Source organism: Thermobia domestica, chromosome 2, assembly GCF_964235325.1.
Source record: "Thermobia domestica chromosome 2, izTheDome1.hap1.1, whole genome shotgun sequence".
Lineage (NCBI taxonomy): Eukaryota > Metazoa > Arthropoda > Insecta > Zygentoma > Lepismatidae > Thermobia > Thermobia domestica.
The window spans coordinates 49673142-49698201 of NC_137455.1; the positions used below are offsets into that span (position 1 = coordinate 49673142).

General features: G+C 33.2%; 1 protein-coding gene and 1 long non-coding RNA gene across 2 annotated transcripts in view; one reads left to right on the forward strand and one right to left on the reverse strand.

Moving 5' to 3' along the window:
- The window catches only part of LOC145671946 (nucleoside hydrolase-like), a 41800-nt gene that overhangs the window by 7041 nt on the left and 9699 nt on the right, over positions 1 to 25060 (reverse strand). The window contains exon 3 of the mRNA XM_081741146.1: positions 566 to 682. Within this exon, the coding sequence (XP_081597272.1) occupies positions 566 to 682 (117 nt within the window). The remainder of the gene's footprint in view (positions 1 to 565; positions 683 to 25060) is intronic.
- LOC145671954 (uncharacterized) lies at positions 357 to 25028 on the forward strand. Its single transcript, XR_014128602.1, has 4 exons — positions 357 to 446; positions 6824 to 6892; positions 20211 to 20300; positions 24626 to 25028. It is a non-coding gene; the product is annotated as an uncharacterized LOC145671954 (long non-coding RNA).

Genomic DNA, 25060 nt, shown 5'->3' on the forward strand with positions numbered 1-25060 from the left:
CGCAGATGACCTTTGGGTTTCTTTTTTCTTAATCTGACTTCTTTAATATTATAGATTTTTGCTCAGCTCAGGCTGAACCTTGTGTGCCTTTTTAAAAATCAAGTGGAAATTACATACGTTGATCAGTTAATGATAGCAGTTGATGAACAATATTTTTTTAAGTTAAATGAGCATTGTCCTTTTTTCCTGTGGAACATGTTGGAATGACCAACAATTAGATTAATTGCTTCATAAAATTAATAATTGCTATACTTAATGACCGGAAAGTTTAATTTTGTCCTGGACACAACACTAAATATTTATTTTATTTGTTTAGAATATTCATTTTAAGATGAAAAGTTAGTTACAATGATCTGTCGTTTATCTCTAGAGTTATTGGAAGAAAATCGGTGGAATTCCTAGAATTCAATGCATAGACCTATATAGAATTAAAGAAGAAAAGAAAGGTAGGATTTGAATTAATTGAAGATTGAAGGAAGTACAATATACGCATTAAACTATTAGAAATCGTTTAATGCTTTCTAACTATAAAATTAATTTGGTGTATTATGTGTTTAAAACTTACCTTCAACATTTCCACCCATGACATGGAAATCCTTTAACTTGCTTGTAAATTGAGGATCCAGCTTCATAGCCAGGGCAACATTTGTTAATGGACCCAAACATAATAGTGATATCTCTCCTTACAAATAAAAAAAAAAAAAATGAATCTCATAATCCAGATATAAACTTTTATGACTACGGTATAGTTCTTACTTATACAGCTATAAGCGTAATCAACTACAATGTTACTCTTATTGCTTCTACTAAAATTCTACTTTTAAAATTTTAATCATTAACGAATAATTAGTTTTTTATTTAAATAAATATAATATATCGTTATACATACTACAGATATTATATCTTTAATTACTAGTGTTCTTGTAAAAAGCTTTCGTAATTTAATTAACAGTCCTTAATATATTGCAGTTACTAGAGTTCTTGGTCGATATTGCTTACTATTATAACTACTGTTGCAATATTTAACACAACCTGAGGCGATAAATGATTTATTTGCACTTTCTAGAATTTTAGCATAGATACAGAATTTCTTCTACGGTGTTGAAATTTTCAATATTGGAAGGAAAATCAATAATGAGGCTTAAGTTTAAGATGATGTATGATATCAATGAAATTCAAGTCAAGTATAAACTATATCTATTACTACAAATGACTTCTTAAAGCAGCACCGAAGACTGGAATATGACATCAACGTTCGTATATAGTTTAAGATTTATTGAGACAAATGATTTCAAACAATATACATGTTGTTTATATCATTTGAATACTAATAAAATAATGTCTGTCTCTGTGTGTAGTTGTCTGTCTGTCTGCATCAGTCATTAGATTTTTGCATAAAAAGGAATCCCCTACAATCACATTTTTTTTACCCACATATATTCACTTCAGATCTAAGAGCGTACGAAGTCTTTTTTTGTTTTTGTTTTTTTGGCTCGAGGGAATTTATGGGGGAGGGAGTTAAAATGTATGCACGTTTCTCTCGATTTCTAAGAACCGTTTACCTATATGTAATCCGTATTGCATTGTAGATTTGCAGGCTTACATAACATAGGATAAATGCCCGGCAATTGACCTCCTATGTTTTTATCCCGGTTCTGAATTAAGACCGGGCAACAATGAGTACTTACAATTAGTAATTAAATAGTTGAATAGTTATAAGCTTGCTACGACAATGTGGATATCTTCGTAGTGTCGTACATTCATATAAACATTCTAGTAAGTTTATGGAAATTCTTATTTGCTAACTAGCATTTGATACCAATATTTGTGAACCATGTCATACATTAAATCATAACTCATATCATACTGTAGAGTTATTACTGAAATATTTATTTATGATATCTGATCAATATACATTTTACAAAGACTTTGTCCGGATAAAATTCCAGCTATCATCAAGCCACTCTTTTTCTTTCTTTTTTTCTTTTTTTTTAAAGAGTTTCTTTAGCATGAATTACCAACTGAATCATCAAAACCGGTTTCAAGACATACACTCTAAAAAATCTCAGTCCAACTAGTAAACTATATGTATCCTTCCTGGAATTTTGTGACAATGAAATATTTATTGACAGTTCCTGAGGGGACAAATAATAAATAATAATAAAAAAAAATCCGAGATTGTCTCGACTTAAACAGGGACGTCCAGAAGTCCTAATCATTCTCTCCTTTCAATAACAGTCAATATTGTTTTCAAGAGTAATTAATGCAACCATACACAATCAGACGACCTTCGCTACCACAGGACAATCAGCACATAATATAATTGGTCCCTCTATTTTATTCTCAATTATTTTCACGTCCTATTGAAATTATCATATCAATTGTCTAGCCCACTAAACAGAAAGCTCGAGGTGGTTAGATCAGATTAATTGTTTACGAAGCAGTTTAATTTCTGTTTACGAAGTGTTAAATTAGTCAGATTTACTTAACCTTACTGTTGCTTTGTTTTCTTTGTCGGTAACTCACTTCTATATTTGGATTAACGATGAACAATTTTTATTTCGCTTAACTTAAAAACTTAAGTTATTTTAATTCCTCAATATCATTAGTGTCTAACAAAAAATGCCCAAAGATAAGACACATAGCAATCGGTAGATCTGATTAAGATGAACATGATGATACGAGTGAGTATAAAAGCACATGCGTAGATTTTGAGAAAATCAAGAAAAATGAATTTGTTTGTAAACCTAAAAATTGTTGCTGTACGAGAATCTAGCCACCAAGGGCGCCGATTTCTCTGTAAATTCGGGTGGGGGCATTCAGATGCAGAAAGCATATATGAGGATTTTAAAACAAATTGCATTCAAATGATGCCAAATATTGTAAATTTATAAATACAGTAAGGGGGCTCACACGAGCTTTGGAGGGGCCGGGCCCCCGGGATCGGCGCCCTTGCTAGCCTTTTGCTAAGGTGAAACTGATTATCATCAAATTCTTCCCTTTACCTAGCAAGATGACAGTACATGGTATGGTTATTGACATACAGGTCCAAATTATGGTTTTACTCACCTATTAACAGAAATGTTTCAGAGCGATATATCCCACCTAGTCTGTCCATTAATAATCCCATTTGTCCACAATAAACCCAAAACTGCCATTAAATCCTGATTTTTCACGTTTCGTGAAAAATATAGATATTTCTTCACCTTCGTATGTTTTTGGTATTCCTGAGGACGGACGTCGAACTCCCACCTCATAAATCTCAAAAATATTTACAAATACATGCCTTCGCAAATTGGGAGTTCCATTTTATTCGCGCTTTTGGTTCAAAAATTCTGACTCTCCAAAGTTCGGATTGCGCGATTTTACGGACACTTTGTCGCTCCGAATAAAATTAGGATCCTTAGGAAGTGTATAAGAGACCACAAGGAAAGAATATTCTTTCCAAACAAGAAAATAATTTATCAACATCAGTCCAATTTTGTCGAAGTTATGTGTAATGATACAGAAAATTAATTATGAACACTGTCAACCGTTGAGGACTTTTCAGGTCTAGCTCGTAAAACTTATCATTATATAAATGAGTCGAATGGAGAACCTCCTCTTTTTTTTAAGTTGATTAAAAATAGAAACATTTTTGTACATAATGGGAAACAATAACGAAATGAAACCATAAGTTTATTGTGTATTAATACATAAGGATTTGATCCAAAATATGGAAATTTTTACATTTTCTTACTAATGTTTCGGTTTGAGAATTAAGCAATAGAATGTGTAAATCAATGTGTAATTCTTTAATAACTTAAATGTGAATTAAATGTACTGTACGTAATGTCACACGATGTGCTTATGTTATTAATTTTAATGATAAAAGTATTCATGCTATATTTAATTTTGATGGAAATGATGAATTTGTTTTATGAACATCATCTGTTCATATTTTATGTGATACGTAATCATTACTTCAGTCAATTATTTTCATTTTGTAAGGTTTTTATATTTGGAAAACAATGATTTTTTCCGTATTCTTTTCGAAGGGATAAGAATTAATTGTCATTATTACTTCCTTCGTTAGTGTGAAGTAATATTAATTCTAAAGAATGTACAGTTGAATAAATCGATTTCAAAACTACTTCATTATGGGAGATATGTAATTAAAATTTTTATTTAAGACGTTTCTTGACAGCCTAATAGGTCCTGTGACTTCACAATAGCAAATACCAAGAAACAATTTTTACTTGGCACATTATTTGTCGCGAAGTAACAAAATATGAAGGATTTGGGCGTTAAAGAAATTTTTCGAGTTTTGCTTGTTGTTTGTACAGCATTTGGTGTTTTATCGCCATCATCAAATTGTATGCTCAAAACTGTCATGAGAATCGTCTCCATTTCTTTACAACTTCCTTTAATTTATTTAATTTATTGTCGGTTTTTACTGTGTTGTGATCATGCGTTTCCCTGTGAAAGTAGTCTTGAATCAACAGTTATAACTTTTTGTTTAATGTCTGTAATTGCATCAGCATTCAGTAGTTATTTATACAACACCAGGCATCACAAATGTATAAGAAACCTCATGGCTATTGATCACAGTATGAGAAATTTTTTACCTCATTCTGTTTGCTTTCAAATTTTCCTAATAGTTGGGTTCAACTTCTTGTTTGTGATCATTCTCTATATCTTCTCAAAAGGAAAGAATGACTTCATTTACGTCATTAGTGTACAGTTCTGTACATTGCAAAGCATTATTCTAGAAGTGGCATTTGTGATATCGGTAATTTCAGTGACACAATTATTTACTTCAATCAAATGTTGTTTACGTTCATTCAGAACGCAATATAAAAGCCCTCAACCACAAACTTGCAGGTACAAAAATTTCTCTACATCCCAAATTTCTCCTATTTTTGTTGAAAACAGTGATGTTTATATTGAGATTCAAAACTTATATAAGAAGTATACTAGATTGTGTAATATTGTGGATGACATAAACAAAGCTTATGGTTTGCCGTTGTTAATACACGTAACAGAAATTCTCATTTTCATATTGACTTCTCTGTATGGTATATCATTTCTTTTGAAAACTGAGTCTAATCAAGTAGTTGCAAATCTAATTTGCTTCGGTTCCTTATTTGCTAGCTATCTCTTCAGAATTGTTATGATCACAAATGGATGTTCTATGGCAGAAACTGGCGTAAGAAATACATTTTGTTCTTATTATAAACAAAATTCAATGATCATAAACTTCTTAACATTAAGGTTAATATGATTAGGGTCACCGCATTTTGACTTCCTCAAACGGAAAATTGATTGATTGATTAATTCAAGTTTTACCTACATTTTCAGCACCGAGATTGCATGAAAATGAGGCCAATTGCTTAAAGTAGAACCCGAATCAATATTTGAATTTATCCAAGCCAAGCACCCCAACAGGAAAATAATTTCAATTCTGTCATCAACTAATTCTACTCTCATTACCTTCTCTTTCAGGAACTTACCCAAAATTATCCCCATAAATTTCAATCTAATGAACCCAATTCCACATCTTTTACCAAATATCGTTTACGGAAAAGTATGAGCGAGTTGTTTTTTGTGTGTATTAGCAGGTGTAGTGCAATTAGTACATTCGTTTAGATTGTTAACAGATACTGCAACGCAAATATAGAATTTTCCAACAATATGTTTCAAACTGACTGTGATAAAATGTCTTTATAATATTTAGATATGTAGCTTGCTAGATAGTTTGAGAAAGTTGTCAAGCACTGGACAGACAAATCCATTGCTACTCAACTGCTACGAAAAATACTGCTAAGAAAAATAAAATTAATTAAGCATTAATTATTTAATAAAATCAATATGTTAATTTCACTGCTGACTCATAGCCGAGCAATATAACATATATTTTGTAAAAGTAATTAGATCAACTGTTCATATTATTAATTACTGTAAACTTGTCTTTATGGTTATTAAGTTTATTACAATAAACTGGTTAATAAATTAGTTCTTTGGTAAATACGTACATTTATGTGTCACTTTTCTCTCTATCAGCTATTCCAGAACTTTTGCCAGCTATTCCAAAACAAACAAATAAGTGAATACGAGCTGTTTTCACAAAACACAGTTTTTTTTTTCCGAAAACAGATGACAGAAAAATATGTAAGTCATAAGAGAGTGATCAAAATTTAATTACCAATTTCAATTCATTAATGTCATCGGATAAACAGAAGAATGGGTTTTCCTTAACTCTAGACAGTATACGTCGGGCCTATAACATCTCAGCATAGTTTTAAAAAATAATGTTAAAAATAAAAATTATAAAAATAACAAATGTGAAGAAAATAGGTTCTATTCAAAAAGATTGGCAACTATAGAAATAAGTAGAGATTTCCCAGATCACACTTATAAGATGTTGCTTCTTTGTCCTTACGTATGATTAGTCAACTTGTGCTGATGTAATTTTAAACAAAACTCAATAAAAATTGGAAATATTCATTATGGATAAATTTCTTCGTTTTCCTGCGTAGATGCACAATGATCCAGTGGCAGAATGCTCACCTATGGTACTAAATATCTTTTGGTTAATACCAGGTCATGTGACTTTGTGGTGGACAACATCGTGTTGGTGAGTTTTCTCGGGGTTATTCCATTCTCTCATACATTTCTCATTCTACCAATTCTTCCGTGATCATTCATTTTAATTAATTATCCGTCTCGTAAAGGACATAAACGTTAGACGTAAATCTAGAAATTTCATTTCGTTTTATTTTTCAGACATGTGTTCTTTGCGGAATTTCTCATTCAATTAATTTCATTTTGTTTACAATTGCAGATTCGTAATGTTCTCGATGTAATACATGAACTACTGAACACCGATTTGCAGAAACAAGTGAAGGAAGAGGTATGTATGCTTGTGACAAAAATAGCAGAACATTTTGTGTAATGAACTGAGAAAAAAGTGTACGTGGCGTATGTAAAATTGTGTTATATTTTAAATCTTGTAGATTTTGGACTTAACGTACAGCAAACGTATAACTGAAAATGCATGTTTTATAATAGTTTCTGTATAAGTGTTCCATATGTACGTACTTTCCGTATGAAACAATATATCGGTCAGGATCTCACATACAAATGGACGTATATAACATATAGCTGATGAAGGTAGCATGCATACATGTGTGTAATATAAAGAAGACTACTAAATATTAGACATCCTGCAACAGCATGATGTAACACCTAAGGGCAGTGCCTATGAAGCATACGGATAACGAATGCTCCGTACTGATTTCTGTAGTAAGCAAGAGGATTCCATATATTTGTACAATATACCGTGTCCGGAGAACGGATTTTTCTCAGTGTCTATAGACGTTGTTTGTAAATTCATTACGCGGTGTTTATTTGTCGATAGGATCTATAAAAGAACAAGGGCGTAACTACAGGGTGGCTGAACTGGCAAAAGTCAGGAACCCATAAAATGAAGGCCCCCACTTGTGATCCGGTATATTTATATGTTTACTTTTTTAAAAAAATATAACAAAAATAACAAAATGTGCCTTGAAAAAATGACAAAATGTTTTTAAAAAGTAAATACAGGGTATTTATATATTCCACATAATTTTCAAGGAGAAATCTACAATTAAATTTGGTTCAACTTTTTATATTCGATCCGTGTTTTATTTAGTTTATTTCAACTTACAATTCGAGTTGAACTTTGATTATTATGAACGCAGTCAGTTATAGACTTTGATTATTATGAAGCGTAAGTTAAAATGAAATAAATATAAGACAAATGAAATATCAAAAATTGAACTATTTCAATTAAACATGGTGTTCATATCTATAATTATTATGATGGACATTGTTCTTAAATCTTATGTTATTATCTTTACAACACGAAAATTTCAGTCTTATGTATAAGTAATGCCATAATGAAATAGCAGTAAGTGTCTTTGGGCATAATATCAAGCGGCGATCTTTCGTCCAAAATATAACTCGGAATAAAGTTAATCCAACAAGATGAGCTGGAAAATATGACGCAGCTTTTGCCTTAAAACAGATATCAACGCATTCAAAGGCTATTTGTAAGGTGATTCTGTTGAGTTCCAAATCTGACGGGAAAATTATGCTGAAGCATTGAAAAAGTATATTGAGAATTATAACTTTGTGTATTTAATGGTTTTCCAGTTCAAAATATTGCAAACAATCAAGGTTTGGTTCAACACACTTCAATAATAATAAAAAAAAACTTGGATTTATCAAGTTTTTTTTTTAAATTATTGAAGTGTGTTGAACAAAACCTTAATTGTTTGCAATATTGCAATATTTTGAACTGGAAAACCATTAAAGGATTTATCAAAAGGAATACACAAGTACCTTAAAGAACTGAAAAAAAATATCGAAAAGTTTGAAGAACTGAAGGAAGAGACAAACCTAATGGCAAATAGTGATGAGCAAATGCAAGACCAAGACCAAGACCGGGGTGGTCTTGGTCTTGGTCTTGGTCTTGCACATCCAGTCTTGGTCTTGGTCTTGCACTGGAATCCTCGGTCTTGGTCTTGGTCTTGGTCTTGCACACCCAGTCTTGGTCTTGGTCTTGCATGCAAGAGTCTTGCAAGTCTTCCATTTAAGAAATCTCAAGCTTTTCATAGGTAAGTTTTAGTGTGGATATAAGGGATAATAAACTCTACAATGCGCCAATAGCAACGGAAATACAATGTATGTTTCTAAATGTAATATAGGTTAACTTGGTGTAAGTATGATGATCGGTGTAAGTATGATGATCGGTGTAAGTATGATGATAGTGTACAACATAGGTGATGTCCTTTATTTTTTAATTGGTGCCCACGCTTCATTACTTATAAGATATGCCTAAATCACAAGGTTTCGTAATCTGTTTATATTTTTTAACAGATCCAACACTCCACTGGTTCCCAAACTGGGGAGGCTACCCCTGAGACGCATGAAAGAAAATCAAGACGGCGCATATTATTGAAATACTATAAATTGCGAAATTATTTTTACACTCTAAAGGCATCAGATTTTTCTTTTTAACCACGATTAGCTAATCCTTGTATTAAACAAACTTCCAAGTAAATATTGAGATTTTGTTTTACTGATTCCAATATGTACTCTATGGGGCATAAACATTGACATTACGCAAAATCGATTTTAAAAATTGCAGGCATTCGAAATGTGGGCATGGAGAAAAAAAGAGAGAATTAGCTGTGTTGAACGTAAAACGAATGAGAAGGTTTTAGAAGTACATATTAGCAGTAGGGGACAAAAAGTAGAATTTTAGATATTGTTAAGAGAAGAAAGAGGAAGTGGTTAGGATATTGGCTGAGGAGGAACTGTATTATGAGGGATGTGCTGGAGGGTATTGCGGAAGGAAAGAGAGGGAGGGAGCGAAGGAGACTGTAGTTCAGCGTTTCCCAACCTTTTTCAACTTGCGGCACACTACTTGTGTAACTTGAATTCTCGCGGCACACTCATAGATATTATTATTGTTATTATTATTATTATTATTATTATTATTATTATTATTATTATTATTATTATTATTATTATTATTATTATTATTGTAAATATAAAATACAGTGGTATTTTTTTCTGTGATTGCTGATCTTCTCACAGGGAAGAAAGCTCATTCGCTGGTTCCCCCCCCCCCGTGGTAAATCATTATCCTATTTTTCATTTTAATTTAAAAATAGAGAACAATTGCACTGAAATATAGGACTCAGGTTTTTAAAAATACACTTTCTTTTTCGAAAAATGTATCCAACCTTTCACTAAGAAGGAAGATCACTAAATAACGAAAGAACAAACTAATCTCTTGTACTTGAATAACACAAATGTAGGTAATTTGTATCCGTGTTTGCTTTACCGAAAGGAATGAATGATATTTTGATATTTCAAGTTACAAAATATTCTCCAACAATAAAGAAGCAATAATGGTCATAAAAATGATAACAAATACTTTTTTTTCAACGTTAAAAAGTACAGAAAAGTAACACAGTATGAAACTTATAATTTATTAACATCGTTGATCTGTTACAATTTTTAAATATTTTATGAAGGTTAGAATTGTTCAATAATATTAGTAATGTAACATTATTTCAATAATATCTATTGAAGGTTGAAAATTGTTTAATAATATATTTTGCGATATTTTATATCCGCGCAGACCTCTAGAAATGAGTGTTGAGAGGTTTGTGTCAATTTCACAGCACTTTGTAATCTCAAATGTCACATTTGTTTTGTTTTCTAATTCTGACCTCCCAAAATGAGAGTTTCTCCCTAAATGAGAAAATTTTGGCACTTAAGGTTAAGATATTTTCCTTTTTTCCCTGCATGCATTTGTTCAGCGTATTCAATGTTTGGAATATGTCGATAAGAAAAGTAACTTTATTGCACCAGGAATCATCACTAAGGAAATCGACATTTTCACTTTCTTCTGACATAAAGAATAGAAGTTGTTCTTTAAGTGCATAAAATCTTGACAACACACGACTACGAGACAACCACCTCGATTTCGTCGCGGCACACCAGCTGCCCATTCGCGGCACGCCAGTGTGCCGCGGCACACCAGTTGGGAAACGCTGCTGTAGTTGAAGGAAGGTATTAAAATAGAAAATTGCTACGGCGAGACGAAGAGACTAGGTGAGGAGCACCGAACATCCAACTTTCTCAGTTGCAGCAAGTAACCTGTCAATAATGGCAGAATAGCTATGATGATGATGACATGTTTAGCAACACTGACCGAAACAAAGATAGAGAAAATTAAAATAATAATTATTATAATCAAACCTCTTAATATTTTAGAATAATTTGAGTGAAAACTGAAAATGACTCAACTGTCCATGTCTTGTATAAACTCAATTTATATGAATACTTTCGACCTGTATTAGAAACACAAAATAACGGCATCAAACTCCAAGTTATTTGAAGTCTCACTGGTGAATATGAATTACTAGCATCAATTATCCATTTCGTGGGTTAAACTTTAAAAAAAAAAAAAAAAAAGTAATATATTTCGTTAGTCAGTTACCTTTTACTATTAGTAAAGCGCTCTCTGATATCGATCATTTTTGATTATTTTTATATTTCTCCCCCCTCCTTCTCCCCAAGTTGCGGGGCTGAATTTGGATTTAAACGGCATCAGAAGTATCACTGTTCGTCTCAGACACGCCGAAAACTATGGATTCGGCGCTAATATCGTTCATTTTCAATAAACTTATATATCTCCTCCTCCCCCATGTTGCGAGGCACGGCATCGGAAGTGTCATTGTTCATCCCAATGACCTCGATAACCATGAGTTTGAAATTAATAATGGTCATTTTCGATAATTTTTATATATCTCCTTCTTCCCCCAAGTTGCTGTGCTGAATTGGCATTTAAACGGGATAGGAGGTATCGCTGTTCACCTTAGCGACGCCGAAAACTATGGATTCAACAATAATATTTGATCATTTTTATCATTATTATGTATCTCCCTCTCCCCCAAGTTACGAGACTGAATTTGGTCGTAAACGGTATCGGAAGGTCAGTATTCAACTATTGAAAACTATTGATTCGACACTAATATTAGTGATTTTCGATCATTTTTATATTTTTTTCCCTTCCCTCCGCTAAGCTACGGGGCTCAATTTGAATTTAAACAACATCGGAATTGTCATTGTTTAGCTCAGCGATCCCAAAACTATAGAATTCATTTTAATATCGGTCATTTTGAATCATTTTTAAATATCTCTCCCCTCCCCGACCCTAAGCTGCATTGTCAAAGTGACATGACAGAAACAATCTCAGGTCCGATCCTCATCTATGTTGAAAATGAGATCGAGTTCAGTCGGGTGGTTCAAGAGTTATTAAATTTTATTTATTTTTGAACATTTTCCATTCCCTTCCCTTCCCCTACGTTCTATCGTCAAAGTGATTTGATAAAAACTACAACCTCATCTATGTTGAAAATTTTATTGAGATCGATCGGCTGTACCAAGAGTGATGAAGTCACAATGATAGTTATTTATATTTTTTAGTTTTTTACATATATCTCCCTCCTTCCCGTCCCCTACGTTGCACCATCAAAGTAAAATTATAAAAATCGCTCTAGGCTTCAACTTCATCTATGTTGAACATTTGATCAAGATCGGTCGGGCCTTTCATATATATATCCCCCTCACATCCTCCTTCCCTACATTCTACAATCAAAATGAAACAAACTGTAAAAAACTTTCCAGGACAAAACCTCATGCATGTTAAAAATTTGATTGAGATCAGTTCAAGAGTTATTAAGTCACAAAACTTAGTCACTTTTATTTTTATTCATATTGATTTTTATACATCTCCCCCTCCTCCCTTACGTTGCTCCGTCAAAGTGAACTGACGGATAACATTCCAGGCTTGAACCTCAACTATGTTAAAAAAATGATCGAGATAAGATGTTTGGTTCAAGGGTTATTAAGTTTTATTTATTATTTTATAACTCCCCCTTCTCCCGTCCCCTAAGTTAGGCCCAAACTTTATCTATGTTGAAAATATGATCGAGATCGGTCGAGTGGTTCAAGAGATTAGTAGTCACAAAAATAGTCACTTTCAATTTTATAATATAGATTTATTGTAGTATATTATAGCCCCTATCACTCAATCCTCGATGGGCCGTATACCTGAGGAGGCTAAAAGTTATATTAATTAACAATTATTCAACGTACAAGCATCCGTCCATGAAATCAAACTTGCGGTCACATGCACTAAGTTTTTGTCAATGTCATGAAAATGTTATTTCGATATTAATTTTATGAGGACACGTTAAAAATTTCCAACGAATGCTTGAGTCTCGGACCCAAGGCCATACCTATGTAGTCGACCCTATGGTGTACGGTATTACCGATGTTCAATACTCATTTGTTTTTAGTTTTGAAAGAAGAACACCACTAATATGCTTTGAAATGAAATGAAGTATCTACTTTAACGTCCCACGATTATGCACCAAAGCTAAGGGAGACGGTGTTGATGAAAAATGATTGAAACGGTGAAATGAAAAAAGTAGGAGGAAACGGGAAAAGGCCGAGAAAATCCACGCACACAGTGTTTGTCTACCGAGAAAGCTCACATGGCGCAAGATGACACCTGTGTAGTTTGAAAACGACCAATATCTACAGAAAACGCGAACAACCAATTTCAAAAACGACATACTGTAGCTATATGCTACAGCGGCAGATCGACTCACACGGATTGCATAAACTACTGCGAACATATTCACTCCAGCGGTATTTTTACTGAAGCCAAGAACTTCAAGTGAAAGATGTAATGACTTTTCCCCTTTTTTATATTCTATAAAATAATTCAAGTAGAACCGGTACTTGTGCAAGACTCTTGCGCAAGAGTCTTGGTCTTGGTCTTGTTCTTGCACCCCTTGGTCTTGGTCTTGGTCTTGGTCTTGCATGCAAGACTCTTGCAAAAACTGCAAGACCAAGACTCTTGCGCTCATCACTAATGGCAAATATCTGGTCCATTTAGCCCTAATGTCTTCATATTTGACGTAGGAAAGTACAACATCGCTACGACGAAATTTCTCAAGACCAACAATTAAAGCACCCTGAAGACTCCTTAGGCGTAAATGTATCTTTTCAGGTGCTTGATGTGACATCAAGTCAAATGCAATGTCGTTTTAATACTTTGAGTGAACTTTTATCAAAGTTTAACGTTACCTGGAACTAGTGGCTGGAATCTAAACTACTGCCACATCTAACTGACACTGATCTTCTATATAAAGCAGTTAAGTTTGTAGAAACATACAGCAAAGGTATTTCTTCAGTATTTTCCTGAGAGATTTTAACTATGCGTCCAGCACTTAAGAATGAAATGTCCATAATAAGAGTGAATTAGTTTCCCTTCTTATAGTAAAAATTCACTTCATTTCATCTAGTTTTCCGGAAGTGTGTATAGCTTTAATGTCATTTCTAAGCACTCCTGTCACTGGAAATGCGGAGCGTTCATTTTCCAAACTTAAAATAATAATTAAAAAAATAATTAGCTGAGGAGCAATATGAATCAAGAAAGATTGAAAGTATGAGCACTTCTTTTGCATTGAGCAATTACTGGCTAAGAAGCTGGACTTCAAGGAAGTAATAGACAATTATGCCGAAATCAAATCAAGAAGTTAGGAATTTTAAGATATAAGAATGTTAGAGAATACAGTATTAAATTCATAAAAAACATTAACCTAGAAATAAATTGTATTTCTTTTGAATATAAATTATATTTGGAATTGTGTATTTATAATATGAAGGGTATTAAAAAACAGTTATTATAAAATTTGTAAAGGTGCCAATTTTCAGTTATAGAAACCAGAAGTGGGGGTCATTGTTAAAGTTTGCCAGGGATCTGCAAGCTTCTATTTACGCTCCTGGAAACAATATTTTCCCGACATTTGGAAACACATGTACATTTTAGCACCTATATGATTCATCTTTAAAAATAGATTATGATTAATGTAGTATATTATACAATAACTTACACAATCAAACTATGTGCATGCTATACACGTCTCATTTTACTTAATGTTGTATATGAGCTACTGTTTGTGCTTATAAGCAAATAAATAGATTAATTCTATCTTCCAATATAGAGTAAAAGTGCTGCCTATGAAACAAGAATTGTATCGTCTCAAAGATGAAAAGTAATTTTTAAAAGCGAGACGACACAATTAATTTTACAAGCCTCGAATATTAATTCACCGAAGTCTTAGGTCTCAAACATTGTTTGAATGTTAAGGCATCTTAGTAGGGTAAAAAATTATAAATTGATAAAGTGATTATCCGAAAATAATGAAGAACATTCATCAACGTTTGAAGGTACCGGTACATAATATACTCCAAAAATAAACAAGGTTTAAATGTTAGTATATCATACCATTCGTGGACCGCTCGTGACGATGAAGGTGAAGGATTACGATAGATTCTGGATGAAAGTAAGAAAACAAGGATTTTAGGAATGATCCGAAAAATGGATCAAAAGACTGCGATCTTGGCCAATAATTAGTTTTTGGACCAGGGGCCATTAAATTTTTGAACGGCCCTTAAGTCAAGTTTTCTTATTTTCTACGGAATAAGCACATCATACTGAGTTAAGCGATAGTTTGAGTTTGGCTACACTGTTTGTAGCTCTCCAGATATAAGGTGTATAAGAATTTTTTTGATTGAAATATATTGGATCTTTTGATCTTTTTTTTTTTTTTTTTTTTTTTTTAAAGTCGGCGTAAACTTTATACATAAATTAACAAAAAGAGAGGAGAAATGTTTTTCGAGAATCAAGACAAGACGAGACTTTTATAAAATTTACGAGACGAGACAAAAAAACTTTATTTCTGGTCTCTGAGCAATAGTATATAATGTTATCTTGTTTGATGTAGTATACAAACGTAATGTTAATGACAATTGTTAATTCAGATTTTAAATAAGAATTTATATAATGATTGTGATTTTGACATTTATGATAACGAATTTGATATTTAATTTGAAAATGAAATGAAATTTTTGTGTTTTACGTCCCACGGTTATGCCGGTTATGAATGAAATGGTGGAATGAAGAAAGTGGGAGGAAACGGGAGAATCCCGAGAAAACCCACGAGCACGGCGTTTGTCCACCACAAAGTCCACACGGCGCGAGCTGGGATCGAACCAAGGACCCCAAGCACCGGAAGTGAACGCTCTACCACTGAGCCACCGCGCCCCCCGACATTTAATTTGGGTCGCAGATTAAAATTGACAGGAGAAACAACAAATGTTGAATAAAGTCTATTGCTTAGAGCAAATAATACTATAATGAAATGGAATTGATACTATTCTACTAGAATACAAATAATAAAAGAATTGTCAACAGAAATAATCTAAACCTACATTTTGAATAAAGGGTAATTGTAAGAATAGGGAGCAATAAGCTAAAGACTGCTAAAAATATACTCAAGATATTTGAGGATATAGAATATAGTTCTTATTGAGCTGTCTGCAATACACATGATAATGTGACAGGCTTGTGTGTTCAGACATACTAGGTACTAAATAATTTTTCTGGACTTCTGCATTCTTGCACTTTAAACATATCAGTGAAAATATTTTCATGGTAAGGAACACTGTTTGCATCGCCGTCACCGTTTTTCGGAGGTAAATTTGCACTGTAGCTATCTAATAAATATTTGATTGAAATTGCTAAATTGAAACATTGTATATTGTGTCGCTCACAAACACTTGAGCGTCGATGGAGTATTATTAGCACCAGAGAGTCAACAGTAATAACTCAATACATAACCTATTACTATAAACATACGAATTATTTATTATTAATTAGGAGCTCTGCAATAGTTAGGATACATTGGTTTATGCTACTATCCATGTAATCGCTTCAGATTTGTGCGATAGTGTATTTGTAGTAGGAGGTTCTATTCAAGTTGTTTATACAAAGCTGGAGATAACAACCACCTACCCTTATGTAATGAATTCACAAAAACTTAGTTCATTTTGCTGTGTAAAACTAGTCTTTAGGTCTGACTCAATAGTAGCTCAAGTTGAGTAAAACAGAAAAAAAAAAAAACACATTCGTAAATGAAATAAATTAATACACTTATTTATCAAATTAATACGTTTCGTGCGGTTCGGTTCATCCTATGTGCTGAAGGCTGTCATTCGTAGATATTGTAAATGGTTTTGCACATTGTTCACTGTGGCCCCAAGTTGAAAATATATGGGGCTAGACTTGAACGAGCCCAAAATATTAACCTATGAATAAACCTACAGCATAGAGCGATTTAAGCATATTTTCAACAAAACTGCAGCCTTCCGCGGGTATAGAGGCTGTTGTACGTAGACCTGGCTTCGGTTCCTGTTGGGAGAGCTTAAAAAATGTTATTTCATATTTATTTACTTTCATTAATTATCCATCTCCTTTAACCTAAAGGACATAACCATGGAACGTTAAACGTTTAAAACAAAAGCAATAGAGATAAGTATTGGACACCTTTCTAATTTTCCATATATTCTAATTACATTTTCTTGGATTTTATAAAGCATTTCTACTGCACTTTTTTTTTTTTTTAAAGAAATATTTACACAATATTGGCGTTTAAAATTATTCAAATTGTATTCTGTACCAGGAAACAAAACAATTGATTACAAAACAAATTATGCTTTGTTTGACTAGCTATTTAACGTAAGAAGTACTTTGCAGTACATTGCATGAAACATATACCTGAATCAAGGATATTATATCCTTCATTACGCTCAGTATGTGAAATAGTGTACTACGAAATTCGTTGCATGTGATCGTTACTCCTGCTTTTACTGACTCGAGTTTCTATCAGTAGCTTGAAAATAATTATTTATTTCGAGATGTAACCAAATTAACGAAATTACAAAGTATTGAGTTCACTATTCGCTTTGTATTTTGTTTGTGATATTTTTAATGTACAGTTCAGTTTTTCCTTATGATACCTATGTAGTGTAGTAATCAATATTTATTCACTTCTTAATTAATTTATATTAACAAACATTTTTGATCATAGTCAATTCCATTAACAATAGTTAAGGGTAGTTCGTAATCTTAAGAGTATTACAGAAGTATTGCCTTATTTGTACTATTTATTTCATGAGCTTTTTCAGTGCTATTTTAAAACAAGTATTTAATTCTCTGTAATTAATCCATTGGGTAAACATATTCCGCCTTATGGAGAGTCGTTTTGACAAATGATTAGTGTCATACTAAAGGGCTGACTACTACAGGAAACATATGTTAGTCGAACTCTTTAGTATGTCACTAATCACACGTCAAAACGACTCTCCATAAGGCCCATTATGTGGAATTGGCTAAACACTAGCTTGTCACCGTGGACTTGAGTAGATTCACCTTCCCATCAAAGCACCGCAAGCGGTAGCACGTTTTCTCTATCTATACATTTATATACTAACCACTTGCAAAATAGCAGCAAGATTGGATGGAACATAATTGTTCCCTTTGTCGATAGACAGCAAGCGAAATATTATTTATCATATTTTGTGATTATTATTGTTATTGCAATGCAATGTCAATAAAGTTTTGAATTCGTATTTAAATATTTGGGTGAATTGAAAGAAAGAAAAACATTAAGTTAGTGTTAAACACATGACATTCAAAAGTATCCTAGGTTCAAATAGAGAGAATATTTGAACTGTGGTAGTACGAGGCGGGTCCAGAAAGTAAGTTTCACTACTGCGGTAAACACAAATAGGACACTGTCGTTGATTGAAGCATTTAATGGCACAGAAACAGCAACGGTGACATTACTTTTCAATATTTTCAACACCGGAATCCAGATACTTGTCATATTGTGGTATCAACTTTTGTATTCTGGTGTTGTAACAATCAGACGCTTGGGAGTATGAATTGTCTAAAAAAACAGACACGAATGTATTTAGGTGTAAGAAAACATGAAAAGAAAATTGCTCAAAGAAAGATCCAGGCTACAGGATGGGTGACAACCGATTTTCTGTAGTTGCTCCACTGAGACGTGTTTGAACGAACAAAAGGCTTTTTCAGGAAAATTACTTCATCATAACTTGAATTGTTTCTTTTATAAGGTTTACTTTAGTATCTATCCATTTTAAAATTGAAAATCACTATGTTTGTGACTCTAAATCTCCTGAACCGCCCAACCGATCTCTATCAAATTTGTAACATGGACGAGGTTCGAGGCTGAGCTGGTTTTAGGCTATTCACTTTGATGATAGAACTGAGGGGCGGGTGAGGGGGTATAAACAAATAAATAAAACTTAATAACTCCTGCACCAATCGACCGATCTTGATCAAATTTTCCACATACATGAGGTTCAGGCCTGGGATCATTTTTATGATATACATTTGACGGAGCAACGTAGCGGAGGAAAAGGAGGGGAAGACATATATATAAAAATCAATTTATAGAAGACTGAAACTGACTATTTTTAAAATTAATAACTCTTGAAGTATCCGACCGATCTCAATCAAATTTTCAAGATACATGAGGTTCGGATCTGGAAACATTTTTGTAATTTCACTTTAACGGTACATCCTAGGGGTGGGGGAGTTGAGGGGTACGTATACATAAATACTAATAAAACCTAATAACTTTTGAACCACCTAACCAATCTCGACGGGCCTTGGGTGTTTTTTATCACTTCAACAAGCAAACCTAGGGGAGGGGGAGGGGATATATATGTTAAAAAAATTAAAATTAAAATGACTGCTTTTGTGACTTCATCACTCTTGAACCATCCCGCCGATCTCAATCAAATTTTCAACATACATGAGTTTAGGAGCACGAGCAGGGATTACTTTAGGCTATTCACTTTTACGATGCAACGTAGGAGAGGGGTAGGGGGAGAGAAATTTAAAAATAATCAAAAATGACCGATATTAGTGTTGAATCCATAGTTTTCGGGGTCGATAAGAGCAACAGTGACACTTCTGATTCTGTTACAATCCAAGTTCAGCCCTGATAGTTGGGGAGGGGGAGGACACAACGGAGGGGAGGGGGATAAACATTTAAAAATGATCGAAAATCACTAATATTAGTGTCGAATCCATAGTTTTAGGAGTAGCTGAGAATAACAGTGACAATTCTGATGCCGTGTGCCGCAGCACGGAGAAGGGAGTGAATCGAAAATGACAAATATATGTCTAATCAATACCTAGGTAGTTTTCCTGGTCATTCAGATGAACAGTGATATTTTCGATCCGGTTTAAATCCAAAATCAGCCCCTTCACTTGAGGGCGGGGAAAAGAGAGATATAAAAATGATCGAAAATGGCCACTATCAGTGTCGAATTTATAGTTTGCTGAGTTGCTTAGATGAACACTGATACTTCCGATCCCGTTTAAATTCAAATTCAAACCCTCAACTTGGGGGAGGAGGAGGAAGAGAAATTTAAAAATGATCGAAAATGACCGATATTAGTGCTGAATCCACATTTTTGGGGGTCGCTAAGATGAACAGTGACACTTCTGATGCTGTTTAAATCCATTTGCAGCCCCGACAATTGGAGAATGAGGAGGGATGTCATACATTAAAATGATCGAAAATGAACAATATCAGTGTGCATTTAAATTATTTATTTTAACCCAGTGAAGCGGGTAATATATGCTAGTTAATAATAAATACTGCTTCTCTTAATGCTGTAACATTAATAAAAACATTAAATGCTCTTCTTTTCAGCTACAATATTTTGTTTCATTAGTTGCTCACAGAAAGATTGAATTCACAGCCTGTGGCATACTTCCACTAAATTTGCATCTTCTCCGCTCTGTAAGTACCAGTATTATCTACAGTGAATGCCAGTAATGTATTTGTGTATTGTTTCATAGTTGTAAGTGTATAAAATTCAATTATACATTGATCCACGTGCAGTGACGTATTTAGGGAGGCTTCCGGGCTTAAGCCCCCCTGAAATATTACTTACTATAGTAAAGTATATGAAATATCTTGCAGAATTTTCACATTTTCAGGCAAAGACCCCCCCCCCGAAAGTTAGCAAAGCTCCCCGAAACAAAATCGTGAATACGCCACTGCCCACGTGCAATTATTTTTATTAATTAACTAACTGTAAATATTATTACTATTCGTACTATTATTATTATTATTATTATTATTATTATTATTATTATTATTATTAATAATAATAATAATAATAATAATAATAATAATAATAATAGGCCCTATATTTCTTTTCCTTTTGTTATGTAAAGTGAAAAAGGGCAAACGAGTTACAGTGACCATATATTAATTTATTGAAACTGATTTTGTGTGTTTCTTTATCATCAAAGTTTCATGAAACAGCCCTAGAGTTTAAATCTTTGTGGACAAAATTTAAAATACCCACTTTTTTTTTTAGTAGAAAGACGATTTTTAGCGTTTTTAAAAAAATCATAGAAAATAATGCGTTTAAGTTGCTTTTATTTTAAATACATTTCCACAAACCTTGCTCTTTCAAAACATAAATAACTTGTTATACTTTAATAATTACTCTGTATTCTAACATTATCAAATCTTTTTTGTTATAACCTGACCAGTGAACGAGTGCGGGCGGCCGGTTTTGGAACTAAAATGCAAGCAGCAGTGTTTCTAACCGGATTGCTTGTAATTAATCCATCACAGTTCTTTTTGTCCTGTTCGTAATAAACCACTTCACGCATATGCTCAAGTGAAGACAAACAGTTTCAAAAGTTATTGACGTTATAACACTAGGCTCCCAAATTTCAAAATTATATTGTGTTGGAAAGCAGTTAGTAGATTTATTTCTTTGTTACATGATCACTGGCGCAAATTCCAGGGGGATGAGAGGGACATGTCCCCTCCAATCTTGGAACTGGGGGACTGTCCCCCCAATAATGCGATTTGAAATGTGCTTTTTGGAAAAAAAAAAGTGATAATTTGTGTCCGATTACCACAAAGGAAAGTGAGATGAAATGGATGTCCCTCCAGAATAAGCCTTAAATCTGCCCGCCTCTCAATGTTGAGGATAACTCTGCTCTCTGATCCTCTACAGCAGCGTTTCCCAACCGGTGTGCCGCGGCACACTGGTGTGCCGCGAATGAGCCGCTGGTGTGCCGCGAGGAAATGAAAACAAAATTATTAATTATATAGGAACCTAATTGCAAGACAGGAAATATGTGTATTTAAATTTCACATCACTATGAACCTCTACAATGAAAAAATACTGTAATTGTAATATATTATTTTACATACATTATTACTACATAGATTGTATTTCGAAAACATAATTTTATTAATATTTAAAATTGTGACGTATATTAACCACGTTAATAAATTATAAGTTTCACACTGTTACTTATCTGTTCATTTTTAATGTTGAAAAAAGTATTAATTATCACTGTTATGACCATTGTTGTTTCTTTATTGTTACAGATTATTTCGTAACTTTAAATTTTAAAATCTCATTATATCCTTTCGACAAAGCAAACACTCATACAAATTACCGCAATTCTGTTTTTAAAGTACAAGAGATTTGTTTGTTCGTTCGTAATTTAGTGATCTTCCTTGTGAAAGGTTGGATACATTCTACGAAAAAGAAAGTGTATTTTTTAAAAAGACTGAGTTCTATATTTCATTGGAATTGTTTTCTATATTTTAATTTGAATGAAAAGTAAGTATAATGATTTACGATGGAGGAAAACCAGTGATCGAGCTTTATTCTTTGTGAGAAAGAGGTAAGTAATCAAAGAAAACAAATGCGACGGTATTTTCTATTTACAAATAATAATAATAATAATAATAATAATAATAATAATAATAATAATAATAATAATAATAATAATAATAATAATAATAATAATAATAATAATAATACCTATGAGTGTGCCGTGAGAATTCAAGTTAGACCCTTAGTGTGCCGCAAGTTGAAAAAGGTTGGGAAACGCTGCTCTACAGGATTGTTTCTCAACTTCACAAATATTTTGAGCATCGCTTAACAAAAAAAAAAAAAAAAAATCTTAAGTCCTCCCCCCCAATGTTGAAGACAGATTTGCAACGCTGCACATGGTAGCTAGAATGAGAGAAATTCAGAGGGAGCCCAAGGAAAATTTCTTTCCTCATAAATAAAAGTTGTGAATTTATTATGTACTGAAGTAATTATACTTACGCTTACACTACCCATGCGCTGATGTTTTATGAATACTTTTATTCTATATGACGGCCCTGTGTGGTATAATAACACGTTTTGGGAAATAAAAAAAAAAAAAATACGACTTATATTCGAAGTTATTGTACTGGTATTGTCGATAAATAATACAAAAATAATTTATGCAAAATATCTTAGAAATGGAATATAATTTTCACTGAAATAGGAAATTATAGAACCGAAATCCTTGTGAAGAAGTTCCAAAACGTGATCAGTATCTAAATTGATAGATACCATTCTCAACCGCATAAACGTTCAAGTAAGTTTTTTTCTTCTTTGTTCTTCAGCACCAGAAACAGACAGACTAATCATGTAATCAGATACTTCATCTCTAATATTGAAAGTCGATATATATATACAAATATAATAGTTGGATCCAAACAAATTTACCCTGGATAAAATTGAACTTACGGCGCTTGTTCGTAGTTTAGAATGGATAAAATGGCATATGGACATGTATAGCTCACTTGACCAAATCCTGGACTTATTTCTCTATACACACTCATCCCTGTCTTCAATTTTCAGAATTTCGGAAGCATCGTACAAAATCTAGAGCAGGTGATTCAGTCTGAGAGTCCTGATTTTAAACAAAAAATGTTGAATTTATTGTGTTCTGTATATTCATAGTGTATCAAGTATTTTAATACATTATCAGATTAGAAAGTGTGTTTGGTTAAAAGTGCAGTATCCTATTACTACTCTTTCTTTCATAATGTAATTTCGTATATTACCTACTGCAGACTTAACGTTTGGACTTACGGATAATCTGCAACATCCAACTGCTATTACCGTCTCTTAGTCCGTTAAAACCGTAGAAAGAGGTATACATAATTATTTTTCCTCATTCATTTCCTTAAATCTTGCGGAACAACTTATACAGACGACAGTAGCAGAGGGCTATCATCAAACAATGGACTACATTCTGAAGAAACCACATTCGACAGAGACCAAACACTAACCTGCATAAAACATATTCTTTTTGTCACCACGTATTCTCATATTTATATGGGGTCGACATTTCATCCTTTTTGATTTTCAAAACGGTATAATGTGCTGGTAGAGTATAATGAAACACAGATAATAACTAACCTACACATCATTATGTGTTTATTGTATTACATTTTATCAGAGATATACAGGGTGTTTCAAAACAACACCGACAACGTTTGGGAGGTGATTTCTGACACCAAAATAAGACAAAAAGTATAAACCAACCTGGGTGCACAAATGCTTCCTTTCGGAATTATAGGCTGCTGAAAACATGAAAAAATTTACTTTAAAGGTCCATAACTTCAAAACTGTGGAACTTACCGTAGTCGGGTGAAGACTTCACTTAAGAACTACTATGTGGGCTATCCAAAAATACATGTTTTAGAATCTTAAGGTACTCACGAAGCAATTTTTTTTAGAGGGAGTTTTGCTACGGGCATATAATTTGAAGTACTCTCCAACTACCTCCATTAAAAATTGTTGCGGAAGTACCGCAGGATTGTGAAACTTCGATATTTGGAAAGGGCATATACTAGTTCCTAAGTGAAGTCTTGACTCGACTACGGTAGGTTCCATAGTTCTGGATCTATGAACCTTTAAAGTTCATTTTCTCATGCTTTCGGCAGCCTATAACTCCGAAAGGAAGCATTTGTGCACCCAACATGGTCTATATACTTTTTGTCTTATCTTGACGTCAGGAATCACCTCCCAAACTTTGTCGGCATTGTTTTGAAACACTCTGTATTAAAGTAAAATAAATACAACCTACATCCTTAATCAAAAGTTCAGACCTTGCATTGCATTTTACGAATTGATAACATTTTACGGAACGTGGTTAAAGTGTAACCCAACAGTGGGATAGCAAGTGAAAATATTACAAATGTGAATTGTATTCTTTGTATAACATAGCTTTATTTACTCATTTTCTTGGTTTGAATTTCAGATTGCAAGCACCACCGCAACGTACTTGGTAATTCTGATTCAGTTTCACCGAATTGCCAACGATTCGAAGTTGGACCCAATGGCATTTGAAAATCATACCCTCATGTAGATATTTCATGTCACTTATAATCTAAATGACTGTACTAACACTTGTTTTGAGTATTAAGAACAGGAATTAAAGGTTCATGTAGAATATTAAAAAGCTTTTTGTCAGCAATTCCTTTCATCCTTTAAAGGTGTACTATCTGTCAAGAAAGTGAATGAACACTTCTTTGTGAGTTGGACATGGGGCATTGCATCCCTGTTTGTGGTCGGACGGTACTAAGAATATAAGAACTAAATCAATCAAATCTGTAGTTCAGTAGGGAGAAAGTCTGAAACACAAACCTATAGACACTTTTGTAGTGAGTTAGTGCCATTGTCGATTGCATTTGCA